Source organism: Oryx dammah, unplaced genomic scaffold (assembly GCF_014754425.2).
Source record: "Oryx dammah isolate SB20612 unplaced genomic scaffold, SCBI_Odam_1.1 HiC_scaffold_10, whole genome shotgun sequence".
NCBI classification, from domain to species: domain Eukaryota; kingdom Metazoa; phylum Chordata; class Mammalia; order Artiodactyla; family Bovidae; genus Oryx; species Oryx dammah.
The window spans coordinates 19,157,019-19,177,223 of NW_024070194.1; the positions used below are offsets into that span (position 1 = coordinate 19,157,019).

At 37.7% G+C, this 20,205-nt stretch overlaps 1 protein-coding gene across 8 annotated transcripts in view; it reads left to right on the top strand.

Moving 5' to 3' along the window:
• Positions 1-20,205, top strand: part of NCOA6 (nuclear receptor coactivator 6) — a 91,706-nt gene that overhangs the window by 18,960 nt on the left and 52,541 nt on the right. For all 8 annotated transcript variants that reach the window (XR_005722279.1, XM_040247482.1, XM_040247484.1 and 5 more), the window contains 2 exons: positions 13,632-13,737; positions 17,740-18,021. Coding sequence is in view for 7 of the 8 variants with exons in the window: in XM_040247482.1 (XP_040103416.1) it covers positions 17,787-18,021 (235 nt within the window). In the remaining variant the exon portion in view is untranslated. The remainder of the gene's footprint in view (positions 1-13,631; positions 13,738-17,739; positions 18,022-20,205) is intronic.

Consider the following 20,205-nt stretch of genomic DNA (forward strand, 5'->3'; position numbering starts at 1 on the left):
AAAGGGAATAGTGATAGTGAGGAGTCGTTTGTAAAATTTTCTTTACCTTCCCTGTATCAAACTATATCTCTTTCTTCCTTCTATCTTTAACATTAGCTTTTCTCCCCTTCAAAAATGGAGACATTATACAAAGATCATTCTCAAAGTGAGATTTTAATCTTGAGTGGGTGGTGTGTGTGTATGTTTTAAGATTCAATTAAGGCTTCTCCCTGTATCATTTAGTGTTTATATATGTATTTTTTTTAAACATTTTGTCATGGAACTTGAGACAGATACAAAAGTAGAATGCTATCCTGAACCCCCATGTACCTTTAACCCAGCTTCAACAATTTATTTTTTTTACTAATCTTACATGTATTATTTATATATAGTAAGATGCACAGTTTGAGTTTTGATAGATGTATATATCCCCACAATAAAGATATAGAACATTTTCACTCCAAAGGTACCTCATCCTTGTGTAATCAGTCCCCACCCCAATCCCAGACAAGTACCCATCTGATGCCTATTGCTGTAAGTTGGTTTTGCCTACTAGAATGTCATAGAAATATTCTTTTGATCACCATGAGGTTTTTGATATTCATTCATGTTGTTGCATGTATCAGTGGTTCAGAATTCTTCAGCTTTGCCACTGTGGACATTTTGAACAGGATAATTCTTTGTCTTGGAGATTGTCCCGTGCATGTGGGTTATTCAGTAGCATCCCTGACTGCTATCCACTAGAAGTCATTAGCACTCCCCTCTGTAGTGGTAACTATCAGAAATGTGTCCAGACTTTGCCAGATGTTCAATAGAGGACAAAATCCCCTCCCTGCTCTACTTGAAAATCCTTTCAGTAGTTGATGCTTTTTATTATTTGTCAGTATTCTACTATAGGAATATACTTCAGTTTATCCACTAACTAACTGATAAACCTTTGATTTGTTGCCAGTTTACTTTCAATTGAGGCCATTGTAAATAAAGTTCTATTCATTTTCATAGGCATGTCTTTGTGTAGACATGTTTTCATTTATTTTGGGTAAATACCTAGGAGAGTGATTGCTGGGTCTTATGGTAAGAAACTTTATATAACTTTAAACTGCCAAATCATTTATTTCTTTTTTACATTCCCACCAACATGAGAGTTCCAGTTGCTCTATGTCTTTGTCAACATTTGATATTATTATTCTTTTTAATTTTAGCCATTATAGAAGGTGTAGGTTTAATTTGCCTTCGCCTGATGACCAATGATGTTGAACATGTTTTCATGTTCTTAGTGTAATGTATCTGTTCAAATCTTCTGCAGATTTTTTATTCAGTTGTTTGTCTTATTATTGAGTTTCCTTTGTCTTTTTCCCAACATGTGTTCAAACATTAAGAAAATAAAAATAATCAGTTTTATATACGTCTTATCTTTAAAATTATGTGAGCATTTCCCATGATGTTAAATATTTTTGAAAATATGAGTTTTAATGGAGAAGCAATATTTGAGTACATTTAAATTGATTCACCACTTTTGTTGTTGAGCCTTGAGCTAGGTTCCAGTTTTTCACTATCAGTATTTTGATAAACATCTTTGAATATGAATCTTTAACCACGTCTTTAATTATTTATTAAGTTAGATTCCTAGATATGAGGATTATAATTACAATGTTAAGGAAAATGAACATTTATGAGCAAAATATGAATGTTAATCTGTCATACATTAACCTTTGTTGCAGTTGAGTATTTCATTAAAAATGTTTATGTTGGAAGAAAGGCATATTTCATTTTGGTTTTTTGGATTACTTATGAAATGAACAAACTTTTCATATATTTGATGATTTTTATTTCTAATTTCATAAATTTTCTATTTGGAGGGCCAGTTTTGGAGGGGGGTGTTAATATTTCCTTAATTTTTAATGTTAAATTTATTAACCTTTTGTCATTTACAAATATAATTCCCAGTTTATATTTTGCCTTTTTACTCTTGTGTACTTTGTCCTGCAAAATTTTAAAAATAATAATGAAATTATATAATGATTTGTGTAATACATAATATTATGTATTATATAATATTACATATTTTGCTTTAGCTCTTTAGTCCATGACCTGATAAATATACTGTGTATGAATATATAACCAATATGTGATTGTAGTTTTATTTTTTATATTTAACTTTTGCCTTTTTTTGGCCCTATTTTGAGGCATGCAGGATCTTAGTTCTCCAACCAGGGACTGAACCCATGCCTCCTGCAGTGGAAGCTCAGAGTCTTGACCACTGGACTGCCAGGGAAGTCCTGAAGTAAGAATTCAATAAAACTTTTTCCAGATACTTAATTTGTCCCAAATTACAAAACAAAGTCATCTCCTGTAAAGACATATGATACAACATCCAATAATGAACAATCAGAAGAAAACCAAATTAAAAAAGTCACTTATAGCAACCCACAAAATGTAAAACAGTATTTGCAAATCATATCTAAAAAGGAATTTATATCTAAAATTTATCAAGAACTCTTGCAATTCAGTAATAAAAACAAGCATTCTAATTTTTAAATTGGCAAAGAATTTTAATAGATATTTCCCCAAAGAAATTATTCTAGTAGCCAATAAACATGAAAATTTGCTGAACTCCATTAGCTATCAAGGAAATGCAAGTCAAAACCACAGTGAGATACAGTTGCACACGCACTAGGATGGTTATAATCAGAAAGATAACAAATATTAGTGAAGATGTGGAGAAATTGGAACTCCTGTATACTGCTGATGGGAATGCAAAATGATGTAACTCCTTCAGAAAAAAGTCTGACTCGAAAGGTTAAATATAGATAACATATGACCCAGCAATTTTCCTCCTCAGTGTATATATACTCAAGAGAAATAAAAACATATATCCACACCAAAATTTTGTACACCCCAATATTCATAGCAACATTAGTCGTAATAGCGAATGGTGGACACAATCCAAATGTCTGTCAACTGATGAATGAATGAATGAATATGGTGTTTACATACAAAGGGATGTGTGTGTGCATGCTGAGTCGCTTCAGTCCTATCTGACTCTGCAACCCTGTGGACTGCAGCCTGCCAGGCTCTTTTGTCCATGGATTCACCAGGCAAGAATACTAGAGTGGATTGCCATGCCCTCCTCCAGGGGATGTTCCCAGCCCAGGGATCAAACCTTCTCATGTCTACCTGCATTGGCATGTGGGTTCTTTACCACTTGCGCCACCTGGGAAGGCCGTGAAAGTGAAAGTCGCTCAGTCGTGTCCGACTCTTCGCAACTCCAGGAACTGTAGCCTGCCAGGCTCCTGTGTCCATGGAATTCTCCAGGCCAGAATACTGGAGTGGGTAGCCATGCCCTTCTCCAGGGGATCTTCGCAACCCAGGGATCGAACCCAGGTCTCCCACATGGCAGGCAGATTCTTTACTAGCTGAGCTACCATGGAAGCCCTGGAAGCCCATACAAAGGGAAATTATTTGGTAATTTAAAATAATGAAGTACTGTTACTTGCTATACAGCACCTTGGAGAAATAAAACTAAGTGAAAGAAGCCAGTCACAAAAGACCACTTATTGTATAGTTCTTATTGTATGAGGTATCTCCAATAGACCAGTGTTCCTTGACCTAGCCTAAAACTCATTATCCTTTAATGGGGAGGGGCAGGTAACCCATTAAATTAATGACAGAGCATATTAGCAAAATTGTTCATACTACTCAAAGATCATGGTGACTGATAGTAATTTTTATTTTGTACTTTATCTTTGTTTTGAATAATAATTTTTCAAAAATAGCATTTGGTATTAATCATGTTTATAATATGAGCACAATAAAGGACAGAAAAGGTATGGACCTAACAGAAGCAGAAGATACTAAGAAGAGGTGACAAGAATACACAGAAGAACTGTACAAAAAAGATCTTTATGACCCAGATAATCACGATGGTGTGATCACTCACTTAGAGCCAGACATCCTGGAATGCGATGTCAAGTGGGCCTTAGGAAGTATCACTATGAACAAAGCTAGTAGAGTTGATGGAATTCCAGGTGAGCTGTTTCAAATCCTAAAAGATGATGCTGTGAAAGTGCTGCACTCAGCATGCCAGCAAATTTGGAAACCTCATCAGTGGCCACAGGACTGGAAAAGGTCAGTTTTCATTCCAGTCTCAAAGAAAGGCAATGCCAAAGAATATTCAAACAACCACACAATTGCTCTCATCTCACACGCTAGCAAAGTAAATTGCTCAAAATTCTCCAAGTCAGGCTTCAACAGTACGTGAACCATGAACTTCCAGATGTCCCCGCTGGATTTAGAAAAGGCAGAGGAACCAGAGATCAAATTGCCAAAATCTGATGGATCATCGAAAAAGCAAGAGCGTTCCAGAAAAACATCTACTTCTGTTTTATTGACTACACCAAAGCCTTTGACTATGTGGATCACAACAAACTCTGGAAAATTCTTCAAGAGATGAGAATACCAGACCACCTGACCTGCTTCCTGAGAAACCTGTATGCAGGTCAAGAAGCAACAGTTAGAACTGGACATGGAACAACAAACTGGTTCCAAATTGGGAAAGGAGTATGTCAAGGCTGTATATTGTCACCCTGCTTATTTAACTTCTGTGCAGAATACATCATGCGAAATGCCGGACTGGATGAAGCATAGGCTGCAATCAAGATTACAGGGAGAAATACCAATAACCTCAGATATGCAGATAACACCACCCTTACGGCAGAAAGCAAAGAAGAACTAAAGAGCCTCTTGATGACAGTGAAAGAGGAGAGTGAAAAAGTTGGCTTAAAGCTCAACATACAGAAAACTAAGATCATGGCATCTGGTCCCATCACTTCGTGGGAAATAGATGGGGCAACAGTGGAAACAGTGGCTGACTTTATTTTGGGGGGCTCCAAAATCACTGCAGATGGTGACTGCAGCCATGAAATTAAAAGAGGCTTGCTCCTTGGAAGAAAAGTTATGACCAACCTAGACAGCATATTAAAGAGCAGAGACATTACTTTGCCAACAAAGGTCTGTATAGTCAAAGCTATGGTTTTTCCAGTAGTCATGTATGGATGTGAGAGTTGGACTGTAAAGAAAGCTGAGCACTGGAGAATTGATGCTTTTGAACTGTGGTGTTGGCGAAGACTCTTGAGAGTCCCTTGGACAGCAAGGAGATCCAACCAGTCCATCCTAAAGGAGATCGGTCCTGGGTGTTCATTGGAAGGACTGATGCTGAAGCTGAAACTCCAATACTTTGGCCATCTGATGCAAAGAGCTGGCTCATTGGAAAAGACCCTGATGCTGGGAAAGATTGAAGGCAGGAGAAGAAGGGGGATGACAGAGGATGAGATGGTTGGATGGCATCACCGACTCAATGGACATGAGTTTGAGTAAACTCCAGGAGTTGGTGATAGACAGGGAGGCCTGTGTGCTGGAGTCCATGGGGTTGCAAAGAGTCGGACACGACTGAGTGACTGAACTGAACTGATATTTATAATAACTATTTAGACTTAGTCTTATGTTTATGTTTGAGGAGGGCATGGCAACCCACTCCAGTATTCTTACCTGGAGGATCCCAATGGACAGAGGAGCCTGGTAGGCTGTGGTCCATGGGGTCGCAAAGAGTCAGACACGACTGAGCGACTAAGCACAGCACAGTCTTATGTTTAACTGATTGCATTTTTCCTTCCTATTCTCAAGGTCTTTGTTTTTGGTTAATTATATTCAGACAATGTACTTTTATGTACTTTTTAATAAAAAGTACATGATTGGTGTACATCTGAAAGTATCCTGTTGATTTCACAGTGAATGACAACTTGGTGGGGAAGGGAGCAGAATTATTAGGTCACTTTGTTTTTTCCATTCTTAATTCTTTAATATATTGCCGTTATCTTCCGGTCTTGCAAAGCAAAAATCTGTGGCCAGAGCAAGTTTTGGTCTTCTGTATATGACTTCTCTTTTCCTTATTGGTTGATTGTGGGGCATTTTCTTTATCCTTAAAATCTGAAAGTTTCACTAGAACAAATCCAGTCACTCTCTTTTTAGTAATTTTGCTGATCTTTTGTGAGCTCTTTTGAGCTGGAGATGCAGAACATTCTTTGATCCAGGAAAGTTTACATTTCCTTTTAAAAAATCTTTGATTATTATTTCTGTGCGTTTGTTTCCAGGATAGCAAATTAATTGAAGTTTATTTCTCTCTTCTCATCAACCCTCTCTCATACTTTGCATTATTTGTCCTTCCCTACTCCATTCTGAAACAGATTTTTGAATTTGTTGTCCCTGTGTTTCTAATAAAGTATTCTGTTCTTTACTTTTCTAGTAAAGATTTGAATTCTGCTTTGGTATATTTGTAATTTTTACCTTTCTTTCCCCCTTGTATTTATTCCTGCATCTCAACTAGCTTCTTTCATTTCTGCCTGTGAACTTTGAGCTCTTATTTCAATGTGCTTTATCAAGTTTGTTAAGAGCAATGTAATTGATTTCTAAAATTTAACCGATTGCTGCCTTATATTTTCATTTTCTGGATTACAGAGGCAGAGTTTCTCTTCTTTTATGTTGCAGAAAGTTTTTCCATCTCCCCTCAATTTTTCTTCCTTGAGTAAGGAGAGGGGTATATAGGTCTAGTGTGTGCCAGATAGGGTAGACTTGTTGCTTCATTGGCTATTTGGTAGCTGTAGGAATTCTCTTTTAAGGTGTTAAACTAAAGGACTAATTGATTCACATAGTTTCTGAGTACTTTCAAGTGTCCAGCAGTCATTTATGTGTTTCCTGCTGGATTGAGTAGAGGAAATTCCTTCCTTTGGCCTGGTAATTTTACTTTGAAAAAGATGATTTTTTGTTATTGTTGATAATTTGAAGTCTAGGCTACAAAAAAAATGATTTCCAGTATGTAATGCTCCCAGGGCTTTTGCTGTCTCAGCCCGTCCTGCATTTGCCTTCAAATCTCAGGGTGTATATTACTATTTTGTATGTTACAAAATCTGAAGTACAGGAGGAAGGTTGTGGGTATATAGTACTATTAGCACTGACCATTTAAGTGAATCTCTTACAGAAGGGTAATGTAACAGCATTGCCATTGCTGCCTCTGGAGAAAGCTGTTTAGGAAAAGGTAGTTGGAGGAAGTTAGAAATCTGTTCCTATCCTCCTGGCTCCCATTTGTGCCTGCTCTTTGGCAGAAAAGTCATTTTTGAGTCCAGCAGTTGTTTGAGCAGCAGCCCTAGTTTCCAGTGCTGTTAATAACTTTGAGTCTCAGTGTGTCCTTAAGTATATCAATGAAAAATTAGGATGGAGGTGATGATAGAGATGAACCAGGCATTGTTCGGTAGCCTCCATTTAGCTCCAGCTTACTGTTAACTTTTTGAAAGAAGGAAGAGAGAAGAGTGGAGAATAGCCACTAGTGGAAGAAGGAAGAGTTTTAAATATCTGTACCAAATAAGTTGCAGTTTCTCAGGGAAATGTGATAACATTGATATCAAATAGTCAAGGTTTAAAATACTCTTGGTTAGTCTTTGTTTTAAAGTTTATTTTGTTTGATACAAGTATTGCTACCCCAGCTTTTTATTTTCATGTAATACCTTATTTCATACCCTCATGTTCGGTCTTGTGTTTTGTTTTAGATCTGATATGAGTCTCTTGAAGGCTGGGTCTTGTTTTTGTATCTATTTAGCTACTCTGTGTCTTTTGATTGGAGCATTTAGCCATTCAGGTTTGAAGTAATTGATGGTATATGAGACAAGTCGTGTCCAACTCTTGCGACCCCATGGACTATAGCCTGCCAGGCTCCTCTGTCTATGGGATTCTCCAGGCAAGAATACTGGAGTGGGTTGCCATTTCCTTCACGTGAAGTTGCTCAGTCGAATCTGACTCTTTTCGACCCCATGGACTGTAGCCTACCAGGTTCCGCCATTTGTTAATTTTATTCTGATTGTTTTGTGATTCTCTTGTATTCCTTATTTTTTTCTCTCTCTTCCCTTGTGATTTGATGACTATCTTTAGTGTTATGTTTGGATTCCTTTCTGTTTTGCATGTGTGTATTAAAGATTTTTGCTTTGTGATTACCATGAGATTCATATATAGCTCTGTGGGTGTGTAAATTAAGTTCAAACACATTCTAACAACTCTGCGTTTTTACTCCCTCCCCAACCACGTTTAATGTTTTGACATTATATTTTACCTCTTCTTGTTTTGTGTATCCCTTAACTACTTATAGATAGAAATGATGTACTACTTTTACCTTTTAACCTTCCTACTAGTTTTATATGTGGTCGATCTGCCTTTACCGTATGCTTTCCTTTACAAATAAGTTTTTGGTGTTTTTTTTTTTTTTTTTACCATGCCACACAGCTTTCAGGATCTTAGTTTGCCAACCAGAGGTCAGATCTGTTCCCCCTCCAGTGGAAGCACAGAATCCTAACCACTGGATTGCCAGGGAATTCCCCTAATTCTGATATTTCTAGTTGCGGTCTTTTCTTTTTAGAGAAGTCCTTATAACATTTCTTGTAAAGCCAGTTTAGTGACACTGAATTTCTAGCTTTTGCTTATCTGCACAACTCTTGCTCATGGTCCTGTGGGAATTCCTTTGGGTGTAACTATTTGCATTTTCTCTTGCTGCTTTTTTTTTCTTCTTCTTCTTTTGGCCACTCTGTGTGGCTTCTGGGATCTCAGGTCCACAACCAGGGATTGAACCCCAACAATGGCAGTGAAAGAGCTGAATCCTAACTGCTAGACAACCGTGAACTCCCAACTCTTGCTGCTTTTAAGATTCTCTCTTTGTCTTTAACTTTTGCTATTTTAATTATAGTGTATCTTGGTGTGGACCTCTTTGGGTTCATCTTGTTTGGGACTCTGTACTAAGTCCTAGATGTGGATGTCTGTGTCCTTTCCCAGGTTAGGAAAATTTTCAACTCTTAATTTTTCAAATAAATTCTCTACCCTTTTCTGTCTTCTCCTGTTTGGGCCTCTAAACTGCTAATGTTAGTATGCTTGCAGTTTTCCAAGAGATTTCTTAAGCTATCCTCATTTTCATAAGTTCATTTTTCTGTTCAGCTTGTGTGATTTCCATTACTCTGACTTCCTGTTTGCTGATCTGTTCCTCTGTATTGTCTAATCCACTGTTGATTACATCTAGTGTATTTTAAATTTCAGTTATTGTGTCCTTCAGCTCTGTTTGGTTCTTCTTTGTATTTTCTAACTCTTAATTTCTCACTTTGTTCATTCATTCTTCCAAGTTTGTTGAGCATCTTATGATCATTACCCTTTACTCTTTGTCAGGTAGATTGTTTATCTCCACTAACTTTCGTTCTTCTTCTTTGGTTTTGTTTTGTTCCTCTGTTTGAAACATACTCCTCTATCTCCTTGTTTTGCCTAAATCTCTGTTTATTTCTATTGATTTGACCAAAAGTTTCATTCAGGTTTTTCCACTGTTATGGAAAAATCTGAACAAACTTTTTGGCCAACCCAATATGTAATAGGTAGGTCAGTTATTGTACATTTCCCAATTTTGGAGAAGTAGCCTTATACAGGAGACGTCCTATGGGGCCCAGCTGCATGCTACTCTTGGTCACTTGGAGCTATATACTCTCGGGGTGCCCTCCGTGGACTGTGTGGGTCATTTTGTTGTTGGGGGGCCGCGTACTATAGACATGCTGGTAGGCAAGGCTGGCTCCCAGCCTAGTTGGCTGCCAGGTCCTGCCTCATGGATGGCTGCCAACCCACCGGTGGTGGGCCTAGGTCCTGGCACAACTGTCTACAGGATCCCAGGGGTCTCAGATCTGGTGTTGGCCCATGGGTGGGAGGGGCCAGATCCCTCAGAGGCTGAGGCTGGTGCTGGCCTGCTAGTGGGTGGGTAAAGCCCCCAAGACTAATAGGCTAGAGGGAGTATTCCAAAATGTCTCTTGCCAGCACCAGTATCCTCATGGTAGAACAAGCTCCCCCATTTGGCTGCTGCCAATATCTGTGTCCCCAGGTAGTGTCCCAGTTGATACCTTCCTTTCCAGGAGGCTCTGCAAGATTAGCAAGTGTTTCTGACCCAGGCTCTTTTCAAGTTACTGCCTCTGTACTGGGAGAGCATGTGAGATTTGACATGCACCCTCTAAGAGCAGAGTCTCTTTCTTACAGCCTTCTAGCTGTCCTGTACACAAGCCCTGCTGACCTTCAAAGCTACGTGTTCTGGGGACTCATCTTCCCAGTGCAGAATCCCTGTGCTGGGGATCCTTGTGTGTGTCTGTAACCCCCCACTCCTTGGGGAAAACCCCTGCAACTGTGATTATCCTCTCCTTTGTGGGTTCCTTACCTGGGGATGTGGGTTTTGACTATACCATGTCTAACTTTTTTAGCCAAATGTTTAATTCACTTTATTTTCTCCTAATGTAGGCGTTCTTGGCTGTGTGAATTTTCTTCTCAACTGGTTTGGCTATATTCTTTAGGTTCCAATATGTAGTATTCTCCTTATTTCTAAAAGTTTTGCTGTTTTGATTTCTTTTTTAACCCAGATCCAAAGGTTTTGTTGTTGCTTTAAGGTGGAAAAGCCATGGTTTTATTTTAAATTTATAATTTTGGTGCATTGTCACCAGAGTAATTTGACTCTCCTGTTGTTACTTTTGGATTTATTAAGATTTTCTTTATGGCCTTTCTTAGAGGTTAATTTTTATTGATTGGAAAAAATTTTAAAAATTGGCTTTTTCTTGATAAAAATAGTTAAGCGATAGTTATTTCTCTAATAATTATTTATTAATACCTAGTTCATATATCCAGAGGAGGCAATGGCAACCCACTCCAGTACTCTTGCCTGGAAAATCCCATGGACAGAGGAGCCTGGTGGGCTGCAGTCCATGGGGTCGCTAAGAGTTGGACACGACTGAAGTGACTTAGCAGCAGCAGCAGCAGTTCATACATCCATCTAAAATTTTTTAAGGTTGATCTATTTTTGGCTACACTGGATCTTCATTGCTGCATGCGGGCTTTCTCTAGTTGTGTCGAGCAGGGGCTGCTCTCTAGTGGTGTGCGGGCTTCTCATTGCGGTGGCTTCTGTTGCTGTGGAGCACAGGCTGTAGGCTCATGGGCTTCAGTAGTTGCAGCATGTAGGCTGAGTAGTTGTGGTGCGTGAGCTTGGTTGCTCCTCAGCATGTGGGATCCTCCTGCATCAGGGATCAAACCCATGTCCCCTGCATTAGCAGGCGGGTTCATAACCACTGGACCACCAGTGAAGCCCTATCTAAAATTTTGAGATTGTAGGACTTCCCTGGTGGTACACTGGATAAGAATCTGCCACTGCAGGGGACACAGGTTCGATCTCTGTTCCAGGAAGATTCCACATGCTGCAGAGCAACTATGCCCACGAGCCACAGCTGCTGAGCCTGCGTGCTGCAGGTACTGAGGCCCATGTGCCTAGAGCCTCTGCTCCACAGCAACAGAGGCCCCTGCACTGAGAAGCCCAGCCACTGCAGCTAGAGAGTAGCCCCTGCTCTCCACCTGCATGCAGTAATGAAGACCTAGCACATCCAAAATTTTTAAAAATAAATAAAATAAAAATTTGAGATTATAAAATCTGTATTTGACAATAATGTAAAATGTTAGCAGCCCAGTTAAAGACATTGTAGACATATTTTCTTAAGAGGGAAATTTTTTCTGATGCATACCAAAATTATGCAGTTTCCATACATAAGTTTCTATATGTACAATAAAGAATGCTTTAAAACTTGAACTGAAATTTTAATGAAAAATAAAATGTACAGCTAGTATAGATAAAATAGGAAAAAAAGTGTAGGTCTTGTATTTAGTATATATACAAAGTAGTATATATGGGCTTCCCTGGTAGCTCAGATGATAAAAAATCCTCCTGCTATTCAGGAGACCCTGATTGATTCCTGGGTCAGAAAGATCCCCTGGGAAAAAAAAAAAAAAAAAAGATCCCCTGGAGAAGGGATAGGCTACCCATTCCAGTATTCTTGGGCTTCCCTGGTGGCTCAGATGGTAAGAATCTGCCTGCAATGTGGGAGACCTGAGTTTGGTCCCTGTTGGGAAAATCCCCTGGAGAAGGGAACAGCTACACAGTCCAGTATTCTTGCCTGGCGAATTTTATGGACAGAGGAGCCTGTCAGGTGACAGTCTATAGAGTCTCAAAGAGTCAGACACAGCTGAGCTACTTTAACTTCACGTATATGTATATATTCTTTTTCCTTACAGGTTATTAGGCAATATTGAGTGTAGTTCCCTGTGCTATACAGTAGGTTTTTGTTGGTTTTCTGTTTTATATATAGTAGTGTATATATGGTAATGCCAAACCCTCTTTCTCTTTAGTAACCATAAGTTGTTTTTTCTGTGTCTATGAGTCTTTTTCTGTTTTGTAAATAAATTGATTTGTATCTTCTTTGTTTTTTTTTTTTTTCAAGATTCTGCATGTCCTGTGATATTTGTCTTTGTCTGACTTCAGATAATCTCTAGGTCCATCAGTATAACTGCAAATGGCATTATTTCATTCTTTTTTATACTTGAGTAGTATATTCCATTTGTGTGTGTGTATATCTATATACACACACACCCCACATATTCTTTATCCTGTCAATTGATATTTAGGTTGCTTCCATGTCTTGGCTATTGTAAATAGTGCTACAGTGAGTATTGGGGTACATGTATCTTTTTAAATTATAGTTTTGTTCAGTGTATGCCCAGAAGTGGGAATGTAGATAACTAGTTTAAAGGAACCTCCATACTGTTCCCCCATAGTGGTTGTACCAATTTATACTCCAGCCAACAGTGTAGAAGGATTTATTTTTCTCTAGCATTTATTATTTATAGACTCTTGATGATACCCATTCTGACCAGAGTGAGGTGATACCTCATTGAAGTTTTGATTTGCGTTTCTTTAATAATTAATTAGTGATGTTGAACATTTTTTCATGTGCTTGTTGGCTATCTGTATGTCTTCTTTGGAGAAATGTCTAGTTCTTCTATGCATTTTTTGATTAGTTTTTTTTTAAACTGAGTTTGTGAGTCAATTTTATAGTTTGGAAATTAATCCCCTGTCGGTCACTTCATTTGCAAATATTTGCTCTATTCTGTATGTTGTCTTTTGTTTATGGTTTCCTTTGCTGTGCGAAAGCTTTTAAGTTTAATTTGGTTCTTCCATTTATTTTTATTTCCATCGTTCTAGGAGACAAAATCCGAAAAGATATTGCTGCAATTTTTGTCAAAGAGTGTTCTAGTTTGACCAATTTAAAAAATGAATGTATAGGGAGGTTTCTAAGGCTTGGGGTCCCAGTTTCATAATTCTGGTATACATCCCTGAGTTTTGCTTCTATATTCTTTAAAATTGCTTGTTGATGGAGTTATTCTTTACACTTGTAACTCCATGGACTAATAGCCCACCGGACTCCTCTGTCCTTGGAATTCTCCAGTCTAGAATACTGGAGTGGGTAGCCATTCCCATCTCACCCAGGGATCAAACCTGGGTCTCCTGCATTGCAGGCAGATACTTTACCATCTGATCCACCAGGGAAGCCCAATGAGTGCTCTAAGATCTCCAGGTGGGGGGAACTGTTCTTTGCATATTTCATTGTTATCTGAATGTGTCTGAGTTGACTTGATAAATTGTCATGTTTGTGTTCTGATGGAAGGATGGTCACCTCTGTAATTTCTGTATAATACTTTATCTTTTTTGTTGTTGTTTTTAGGATATTTATTTGACTGCTACCTTAAAATACAGGCCGTAAAAATGCCAGCTTGTTTGGACTTAGAAGATGACCTGGACAAATGATAAAAATTAAGAAAAACATTTTGGTGAGTGAAAACTTACATGAGAGTAAATATGGCTCAAACTTAATTCCTACCAGTGGAATGACACTACCAAAGTTATATAGTGAAATTCTCTTAAGTTTAAATGCCTCTGTTTCTCTGAGGTTAAGACCTTGATCTTCCTCTTTTTTTATTCTCTCTGTGAATCCACAGGCCTCCCAAGAGGCGCATCATAACACTTAAATGCATTGTAAATACCTGGTCTCTTCCAGCATTCCACCAAACCCAGCATAACTCACTGAGGCCCTTGTTCTGCCAGACTTCCCCGGTGGCTCAGATGGTAAACAATCTGCCTGCAGTTCAGGAGACCCAGGTTTGATCCTTGGGTAGGAAAGATCCTCTGGAGAAGGGAATGGCTACCCACTCCAGTATTCTTGCCTGGAAAAATCCCATGAACAGAGGCGCCTGGTGGACTACAGTCCATGGGGTTGCAAAGAATAGAACACAACTGAGCGACTTAACACTCTAGTGTTCTACCAGTTTTGTGAATTATATTTGGATTTAACTCAATCCAGGTTAGACTTAGACTGTTGCTGCTGCTGCTAAGTCGATTCAGTCGTGTCTGACTCTGCATCCCTATATACGGCAGCCCACCAGGCTCCCCTGTCCCTGGGATTCTCCAGGCAAGAACACTGGAGTGGGTTGCCATTTCCTTCTCCAGTGCATGAAAGTGAAAAGTCAAAGTTAGACTTAATTAGAAACTGACTAGAGTTAATTAGAAATTGAAAATTGATGGCTGGTGAGCCATATGCAGCTACAGTGTGTTTCATTTGGCCTATAGGGTATTTTCCAGAAATATAAATCTATTCTTAAATTTGGAGATTTTACTCAACATATGGATTTTGTGCTTAGTCGCTCAGTTGTGTCCCACTCTGCAACCCCATGGGCTGTAGCCTGTCATGCTCCTCTGTTTATGGGGATTCTTCAGGCAAGAATACTGGAGTGGATTGCCATGCCCTCCTCCAGGGGATTTTCCCAACCCAGGGATCACACCTAGGTCTCCCACACTGGAGGCGGATTCTTTACCGTCTGAGCCACCAGTCTTTTCTTAAAATTCAGAATGTTAGTCCTGTGCCTGTGCAACTCCTTCCATCCCTCCAGAAAGAAAGTAATAAAGTGGAGCAAAGTAGCGAGTGCCTAGCATAGATGGGTATTTGAGTTTCCCATTGCTCAAACCATTCATACAGTATATGCAAATACATTTGATATTCAACATTCTTCCCTTATTTTACACACCTGAAGCCTGTATGTATATGAATTTGTGATTTCTGAGGTGTGTAATAGTGTCTTATCTTTTTACTCAATGGCAGATAATCTGAATAGTCTGTGACAATCTTTTAACGATTATTCACATATAAATCTGAATATGTATAAATATATATATTTATATCTGAAAAGACTCTTATAAGTAGCTAAATATATGTAATATATGTGATAAATTTATATTTTTATAAATATGTATTCAAATATATATTTAAAACCTACTGTGATTTGGAAGAAATTCAGAAGCTGTTTCACATTTCCTATGTCTGGTGGAGTTTTACTGTGAAACAGTACTATGTTTCTGGTATGCTTGCTTTTCCCTTAAAAAAAATTTTTTTTTAACTCTTTATTATCAATTTTAAATATATATAAATTATGTACAGATAAAAATACAGTGAACACCCATATACCCATCATCTATAATTAGCCATTATTAACATTTTGTTAGGTGGGTCAGTGGTAAAAGAATCCGCCTTCAAAGTCGAGTTTGATCCCTGGGTCAGGAAGATGCCCTGGAGAAGGAAATAGCAACCCACATCCATATTCTTGCCTGGGAAATCCCATGAACAGAGGAGTCTGGTGGGCTATAGTCCATGGGGTCATAAACTCGGATATGACTTAGCAACTAAACAACAACATTTGGTTAATCTGTTTTTTTTTTTTTCCTGAATTATTTTAAAGTAAGTTATAGACATTGTGACATTTTACCTCTAAATGCTTCAGTGTGCATCGCATGGGACTTCCCCACGGTCCATGGTTAAGACTCTGGACTTCATTGTAGGGTTCGATCCTTGGTCAGGAACTAAGATCCTGTGTGCCACGTGGCATGCCCACAAAGATAAATGCTTACTATCTCTTAAGGTATCTCTTGTCCTTTATAACTACAGCACCATTATTATCATACCTAACAAAGTTAGTAGCTGACTTCTTGTCTGCCAGTAGAGAGTTTTCCATATCTGGATGCACAGCCTACATGGCATGACCAAGCAGGAATTTGTTTGGTTTCGTTTCTTTGACTTTTGCAGGGGAGTTTTCCCGGGGATCTTAGTTCCCTGACCAAAACTAAGGATCAAAACTGTGCCCCGTGCAGTAGAAGCCTGGAGCCCTAACCAGTGGACCACCAGGGAATTCCCAGGCAGCAGCTTTTAAACCCTTAGAATATTTTTTAGTTCCATTTATTTACCTTTAAAATTCCTTGATATCAGTAAAATGTAGAGAGTGATTGACTAAGGGCAGTGGTATTTATAAAGGATTTTCTGAATGCTGTTTTTTCTTAACCATCCAAATTATACTATTCCTTTGTACACTGACGGTGCTAGAAAAGGTTATAATTGCCAGACTATAAGGTGAAGTCGCTCAGTCATGTCTGACTCTTAACGACCCTATGGACCGCAGCCTACCAGACTCCTCCATCCATGGGATTTTCCAGGCAAGAGTACTGGAGTGGGTTGCCATTACTCTGCTCAAATGTAAATTTTTTTTTCGTATTTACAACAGAGAAATTTTCCCCCTTCAGGTTGCTTAGGTTAGTTTTTGAAAAGCCTTTGCTCTTTTTAAAACAGAATCGTTAATTTTTAAAAGTTATTCTTTTTTCCTATTTGTGCAGGAAGTATAATCATAGTACAACATATGTAGCTTTCCTTTTTCCTAATGACTTATAGCATATTTGGAAAATAGGAAAATTTACCAGCAATCTTGCCAACCTAGTACAATCACTATTTGTATTTTAGTTGATTTCTTTTCAGTCTTTTTTTCTTAATCATCTTAAAAAAAAAAACCCATAGTTGTAATTATGCTTTATGTAAGGAATTTATTTTAATTAGAAGATTTGTGTGAGGTTCTTATTTCCTTGCCATTCTTGCTTAACACACATTAATAAAAATTGATGTTTATTCATTCACTTTTGGATTAAGAATGTGATCATCAGTCCCAGAGATAATGGAAGAACTGGCCACGTGGTGTGGTCTTTAATATTTGTATTCTTTGGTAGGCAACATAACTGAAAATAGCAGAAGATTTGAGTTCTCTAAACCTGAAAGTTAAAAAGTAATTTGGTTCTGTCCTAGACATAGTTCTTTGCCTCCGTAAACATGTGGTAACCAGTTGTTTTCCTTTTGCAAAAGTATTTCTTTTTCCTTTTTTTCTTTCAAAACTTTGTCTTTCTTTTTTTCTGTTTCTGAATCATTATTTTTAGTTATGCCACTATCAATAACCCTTTAAAAGTTATTTTAAATGGTCCTTGTGAAAGACTTTGGAATTTTAGGTAGTCCTGCAGATGCTCTTAGTTAGGTCAAGTTGTCCTTTGCAGGTTGAAGAGGAGGACTTTAGAAACCTCGGTTGCTCTGAAGCATTTGTTAGGACAGGAGTAAGCAGAGTCTGTGGTCAGCCTGGATCTTGCTCTGTGGGGGTCAACCAAAGGCTTATATGAATTAACTCTTAGAAGATACCTATTTTAGTTTCTTGTGATCTCTTGTTCCTTTCTGCCTATATTCTAGGCTGACAAAGTAAAAGGAATTTTAGTTAAAACTGGTAAATTTTTATTTCTAGTATCTTTAAGAACTTATAGAATATCTTAATTAAAATAGTTTATCCTCACTGTAATTTTTAATTTACTTTATAGTATTTTGTTATTACTTGTCAAATAAATTAGTTTTCATAGAACTATATATTGTTGATTGTGTAAGTCTGTGTTGTAATACTTTTTTATATCTTCTGTTTTGAAAGGTTTTTTTATTGTCCACTTGACATATGCTTCTGAAATAATATTCACCATGGTTTTGGATGACCTTCCAAACTTAGAAGACATCTATACTTCCTTGTGTTCATCAACAGTAGAAGACTCAGAGATGGATTTTGACTCTGGACTAGAAGATGATGACTCAAAAAGTGATAGTATTTTGGAGGATTCCACAATCTTTGTGGCCTTCAAAGGAAATATAGATGATAAAGACTTCAAATGGAAATTGGACACAATATTGGAGCATGTGCCCAATTTGTTACACATGGGTAATTTGCTTAATTATTTTTTCTTTTGTTACTGTTTTTGATTTGCCCTTCTGTGGTTATCTTGAGTTTTACAAAGTACAACTGTGCTGTATTAGGTTGAAAGGCTGATTTTAATTGCAAAGCTGGAATTTTAGGATTTTTTTAAATAGAAATGCTGTTGTATTTTTTTAAGTACATGGAGTGACTGAATATAAAGCATTGCTTAGCATTGTAATGCTTCAGTTATCTGTTGTAATGGATAGGAGCGGGTTTCCCAGGTGGCTCAGTAGTAAAGAACCCAGCTGCAATGCAGGAGGTGCAAGAGACACAGGTTCAATCCCTGGGTCGGCAAGATCCATCCCCTGGAGGAGGAAATGGAATCCATTCCAGTATTCTTGCCTGGGAAATCCCATGGTCAGAGGAGCCTGGCAAGCTACAGTCCGTGGGGTCACAGAAGAGTTGGACATGACTGAGTGACTAAACAACAACAGCAAAAATGGGTGGGAGGAATTCTCCAGACCCGAATTTATTTATTGTTTTTAGCTCTCTGGTCTTTAGTTTCCTTTCCTATAAAATGACTGGCTCTTTGAGGCCACTTAAAGCTTTCAAAAATCTACTCCATGGCTTTTTTGGCTTTACTTAAAATGTATTTGAAATTTGTTCTCTTAAATTTTAGATCAGAGGTTAACTGATAGCCTCCTGGATCCAGTGTGCAGCCATGTGTTACATACAGCTCACTTTAGTTTTTCTGATTATTTTTTTGTTTGTTTATTTGTTTTTTAGTGTTTGAATTTTATTGCCAGTGCTTCAAGAAATAGATATTTTATATTAAAATTCAGATTTTGGATTTGTCTTTATACAGGAAAGGTCTAATAACATTGAACTCTCCTATCCCGCGTGGTGCTAAGTAGCAGCTGCCGCTGAAGACATACCTTCCCCTCACCATAATCCCATCTGGCCTCTTCACACATTTAGATAACCTATAGTGGTCTTACAGGAATTTATGCTTGTCGACTTTGGTTTATATATTCTCCATCTTTTCTGGTTAGTGCAGTTATTTAATCCCTTCAGACATAGTGCAAAGCCTAGATTTTATCCTTTTATTGCAACTCTTCAGTGCTAACCAACTTTTTTAGGTTTTGAGGTCTTTTCTTTAGAATTAATATCAGGAGAGCTTTTTTTTTTAAATGGCTTTAAAAAAAAAAAAAAAACTTGTTTCAGGCTTCTTTCTAGTTATGGATTATTTAATACATTATTAGAGAATTTTATTTATTTTTTTTTTAGTTCCACCTCTGTTTTACTCTTTATTTCGGTTCTGACATCTGTATTTAAGTCACATTAAGAGTACCTGTGAAGTTTCGATCTCCCCCCATTAAATTTACTCCATGATCACTAGGAAACATTTAACACAAGGCTGTTTTAACAACTTACAGGGTCTGTAATAACAGTTGCCAACAGATGGACAATCTGAATGCCTTAAATTCATTATTTGCACTGATATTCACAGTTGAAAGCCTTCGACTTGTGAGAACAACTATAATAAACTATAAGACACAATGAAGTTTAGAGAAATGCTCTGAATCTTGAAGTTTTCTTCTTGAATTACATACACTCACATTACGAGTACCTGTGAAGTTTCTATCTCCCTGCACTAAAGTTACTCCAAGATCACTAGGCCACATATAACACAAGGCTGTTTTAACAACTTAAAGGGTCTATGGTGAAAGTTGTAATTGCCACCATAATCATGTTATGATGTATCATATTTTAAGAGCTAGCTGGGCCTGATTGTTCATTGTTCTTAATTATCCACATTTTTTCTTGTTTTTAAATAGCTGAATTAGTTTATTAATGGCTTTTAAATACATTGGTAAGCTCAGACATGGTTATCAGTTATATTCTTGATCTAAAAAGTATTTTAAATTAGATGTGCTCAAATATGATGAAAGTTAAGAAAAAAATTTTTTTGATAAAATATAACAGTGTTATAGTTAAAAATTTTTTCTGTAGGCTTATCACGAGTAGGTAACATCAAAAGCAAGTTTAATGTCTGTCTGGGCCATGTAGGCATAAGATTCCAGTGCTGCTCAAACTGAGAAGAAGCCTTGCAGCATTTGTCCTCTGTGGCAGCAGAATCTCAAGCTCCTGCCTTTTGCTATTTGGATGTATAAGTGTCATGGAAAGGAAAATGGCCTGAAAATCAGA